The sequence below is a fragment of the Engraulis encrasicolus genome, chromosome 10 (genome assembly GCF_034702125.1).
Source record: "Engraulis encrasicolus isolate BLACKSEA-1 chromosome 10, IST_EnEncr_1.0, whole genome shotgun sequence".
Taxonomy (NCBI): domain Eukaryota; kingdom Metazoa; phylum Chordata; class Actinopteri; order Clupeiformes; family Engraulidae; genus Engraulis; species Engraulis encrasicolus.
The window spans coordinates 10,980,342-10,985,341 of NC_085866.1; the positions used below are offsets into that span (position 1 = coordinate 10,980,342).

Below are 5,000 nucleotides of genomic sequence, written 5' to 3' on the forward strand. Positions count from 1 at the left end.
CGCGCGTGCGTGTGTGTGTGCGTGTGCGTGTGCGTGTGCGTGTGTGTGCGGGTGCGCATGCATGTGTGTGTGCGTGCATACGTGTGTGTGTATTCAAGCATGTGTGCGTGCCTGTGTCGGTGTTGGGAAGTGAGAAATAGCCGGCGTAATTATCAGCGTGACATTTTCAGAGGCTGCTTCTATTAGCTGCTATTTCCCTCCTCACCTCTTAGCCTCGCCGTCCTGCCTTGTTGCATCAGCTAAACTCTGGCAGCGGCAGCACAAACTTTAGTAGTGTGTGTCTGTGTGTGTCTGTGTCTGTGTGTGTGTGTGTGTGTGTGTGTGTGTGTGTGTGTGTGTGTGTGTGTGTGTGTGTGTGTGTGTGTGTGTGTGTGTGTGTGTGTGTGTGTGTGTGAGAGAGAGAGAGAGAGAGAGAGAGAGAGAGAGAGAGAGAGAGAGAGAGAGTATACTGTAAGTTAATGTGTGCATGCACGTGTTTCTATGTGTGCATGTGTGAAAGCTGTTTTTTGCTGTCGAGTATGTGTACGTGTGTAAACTGTATGTTTGTGGGTATGTGTGTGTGTGCATGCGTGCGTGCGTGCGTGTGTGCGTGTGTGCGTGTGTGCCTGCCTGCCTGCGTGCGCCCATGTGTGCCTGCCTGCATGCGTGTGTGCATGCGTGTGTGTGTGTGTTTATGTGTGTGTGCACGAACGCGCATGCTTGTCTGTTTTCCTCTTCTGCCCATCAACGGCATGTGTGCCTAGCTCTAGCGCTCTGGTATGTCGTCTGGTTATTAATTGACGCAGCGGAGCAGACTGAAGCGTCTCCATATGGTTAACAGTCCGCAGTCATCAGACGCCGCTAATGACTCACTCGCTCCGCTCGCCACTGTCAGATCGGCTCGGCTCTCCACTCCGCTCTGCTATGCTCACACTCCCCAGACACTAATTAGATGGAGCGAGATTTGGTGTTGGTCATAAGTGTGTGTCCACGCACGCACGCACACACACACACAGATGAACAGACACATACTGTAGAGAAGACACACAAGTACACAAGCAGAGAAGCACGGACACACACACATGCACGCCTACATGCACCCACGCACACAGACACACAGACACGATCCCACACTCAAAATGACAATGCACACATGCACAGACAGACAGACAGACAGACAGTCAGGCAGACAGACAGACAGACAGACAGACAGACATACAGACGGACAAACTGACAGACAGAGACAGAGAGACAGACAGACAGACAGATAGACATACTGACAGACAGACTGACAGACAGAGAGACAGACAAACAGACACACATGATCCCACTCTCAAAATTACACTCCAAAAAGCACTATAATCACACATTTCAATGTTTTTGGTGGACCGTGGGTATAGTTAAACAGTTAATTGGATTGTTATCAGCGCTTTTTATATCCCTCATGTGCCACAGCACAAAACCCACAAATAGTGCTAGCAATGACTTGTGAGGCACAGCACATGCCCCCAGTTCATCTGTGTAGCTCAATTCTACAAAGTGAAACTTGAAAAGCTACTCAGAAGGATGTTGTTCTAGTATTACCACATGTTCCAATAATTACAAATAGACAAAAATCAAGCTCCCATTTTGTTACTCTATATTCGCATCACTATTAGGTCATGTGGTTGAGTTCGGCAACACAACTGGATGGTACATTGTGTGAATTGGATCAATTACCTCAACAGGTGTGCATTTCTCGAAAGCGCAGTTGCTAGCCAGTTAGCAACTTGGGTAGTTGCCAATGGGAATTTGCATTGTGAACAACAAAGTAGCTAACATAGTTAGCAACTATGGTTCCGAGAAATGCACCCCAGATTTGAGTTTCTCTGAGCAAGAATCAGAATTGACTTCTAATGACTACTCTTCCAGTCACATCTTCCCTGAGCATGAGCAATTGTAGACATGAGCATGATAATGTTGGTAAGGCAGAGAAGAGGTGTTGAGAAAAAGAAAAGTTTGATGGAGAGAGGAACTTTGTTGAGGGAAAGAGAGAATGTCAGAGGGTAGGATTGTAGGAGGTTCATTCAAAGAAAGAAGAGAGTTTGAAAGGAGAGAGGAAGAGACTTTGAAAGTAGAGAGAGAGAGAGAGAGAGAGAGAGAGAGAGAGAGAGAGAGAGAGAGAGAGAGAGAGAGAGAGAGAGAGAGAGAGAGAGAGAGAGAGAGAGAGAGAGAGAGAGAGAGAGGGAGAGAGGTTGGCAAAGTGTGGAGCATGACAAGAATGATTGAAACAGTAGAAGCATTCCTCCTCTGCAGCCCAGAAAACAAACAAACACCGACTATTTATGCATTAACATGATACTTCAGTATTTTTTTCTCAACAAAACACCCACATCTATTCACCCACTCACCCACACACACACGCACGCACTCACGCAAGTGCGCACACATGCACACACGCCTGCACACACATTATGCATACAAATGTAGAAACAGATGCACTAAAATCTCACATTATGAAACAAATAGAAAGACTACAACCCAAACACGGTGCTAGCACATCAGCACACAAACACACACACATTTTCACACACACACAAACACAACACACACACTCCATCACTCACTCACTCACACAGAGGCTGAAAGAGCTCATGCAGCCTGCTCATATCTCCACAGACTCCTACGCCAGGCTCCGGTGTGAAAGCAAGGCAAGAAATATATTTCCGTCTTGAGGCAGTTACGTGGGGTCTGCACACAAGACACTCCAGCGCTTGCCATCTCTTCACACATCCCACTCTTCTACATCTTTCGCTCTCTCAAAGACGCTAACAGCGCACAGCTGATACAGCTGCCGGTTTTTCTGAGATTCACACGTTCTTCCACCTATATCTGAACTCAGCTATTTTGCTCTGTGTTACATTACAACCTTTTAACAACTTCATGACTTCATGTTATGGTCTCCTAATCTGGTAACACTTTACTTGACGCCGGTGTCATAAGCATGTCATTACACTGTCATAATAGTGTCATAAACATTATGTCCATGTCATAAACATTTTATGACTGTTGGCCTTAAGTGACATTCGGTTATGGCAAAGACTTATCTATGACTGTGTCATGACACTATTATGACACTGTAATGACATTCTTATGACACCGGCGTCAAGTAAAGTGTTACCCCTAATCTTTGTCTAGCCATCAAATTACTCCATGATATAACAAGTCATGGATCCTTGACATATGACTGCTTGCAGTTTGAATGGAATGCGAAACCAGACAAATCTTTCTCCCGTATGTCTGTGTGATTGAAGACACAAAATTCACCCTTTCAATAAACGTTCAGATATTAAAACGTCTGCTGCACCTATGTAGATTTTAGAAAAATTTCTAACAAATCTACTGAACCAGCCAGTAATACCTCTTTAACTAGGTGAATTTCAGGTGAATTAAGCTGAACAGTGAAATGAGCCACGTTGTACACCCAGGACACCGTAATAAATAATCCGGTTTGCCAGAGTGTCTATAATTCTATTCCCTCTGTGACTTTATTTCTCTATTTGACTGCATTACTGCAGAGCTGTCCTACTCAAGTTATTTTCAGTCCCACAAGTTATTTGCAGTCCTCACTATACTGTACACTATCCATAACACTGCATCCGGTATAGTTTGTGTGGGAAAAAAAAACAAAACTTTTTAGCACTTTTCCCACCACTTCTCAAAGTGACTTTCTTCATCTCATTGCAGTGGGTTGCTGCTGATACAGCAGTGCGATTAGTGCTGTCATACGCACACAGATGCAGTGACGCCACAGTGGGTTGCTGATGAGGAAATGGAGGAACGCAAGCATGGTGCCTAAGCCACTGTGGGGACGGGAGTGCTGAATAGGATTGGTGTCAATCAGATCTGTCATGTATACGAAATGTATAGCCGTTGAGTTCAAACAAAAAGCGACTATGAACGCACGCACGCACACACGTACGCACACACACACTCCTCCAATCCCACATTCCCCTATCCTTACCGGCACACTGGGCTCGGACACGGCAATGCTGTCGGGATAGACGGTGGCCTTCACACACTGGTTCAGGGAGCCAGCGAAGCGGTACGGCTCATTGGCACGCTCACACCGATCCCTCTGCGTACACCTGTAGAGAAAGAGACAGATGGAGAGATAGAGAGAGAGAGACAGAGAGAGAGAGAGAGAGAGAGAGAGAGAGAGAGAGAGAGAGAGAGAGAGAGAGAGAGAGAGAGAGAGAGAGAGAGAGAGAAGAAAGAGTTAGAGCAATCATATCACACACAATGCCACGTTTGCCTGAACAGAACCCCTTCATTCACGTCATCCCATAGCAGAGATCTAATCATAACCCTATATTTGTTAAACAATAGGAGCACAATGACAGATAGTTGTATCATTAAAATACTATTATCCCAATGAATCATGATGCCATGCCTCACCTCTGCCTTTGCACATCAAAATTAATTTCCAGTTTGTACATAAAAAACATGAACACAGATTTTTAAGTAGTGTGCTAAACACTAACTAGTGGTAATGCCTTACATTACATATTCATCATTATAGCTAGCTGGCTACCAAGGGAGCTGTAGTCACTTGATGTTAGGGCAGAGGAACATCAGTGGCTGAGAGAGCACAGATGAGTTCCTCCCATAGAGCAGATGAGCTCTTTGAACAGAGTTGTGAGTATTTATTTGTTTAATAGAGAGTATTTATTTGTGTAGTACAGGCAAGCTGTTTTGGTGTTGCATATGCTAATTCTAATATATGCCTATACTATAATATACATCTTCATTCTTCATTCTGTTCTAATATATACCAAATATGTCTTGTTTTGTCCAGTATGACTCTATTATGCTGTATAGTGGTGTTGCTGATTTGCTTTTAGAGTGAGTGTGTTTAGTAAGTGAAGAATTCTTGCACACCTCCTTGGTCAGGTGCATAGGAGTGGAACCCCTAGGTCACCAACGTTAAAGCAAAGAAAGCTCCCGCACACTGTTCACATTTAACGTTGCATTAAACCATG

General features: G+C 44.7%; 1 protein-coding gene across 1 annotated transcript in view; it reads right to left on the reverse strand.

Moving 5' to 3' along the window:
* Positions 1–5,000, reverse strand: part of plxna2 (plexin A2) — a 394,295-nt gene that overhangs the window by 159,272 nt on the left and 230,023 nt on the right. The window contains exon 6 of the mRNA XM_063208024.1: positions 3,983–4,106. Within this exon, the coding sequence (XP_063064094.1) occupies positions 3,983–4,106 (124 nt within the window). The remainder of the gene's footprint in view (positions 1–3,982; positions 4,107–5,000) is intronic.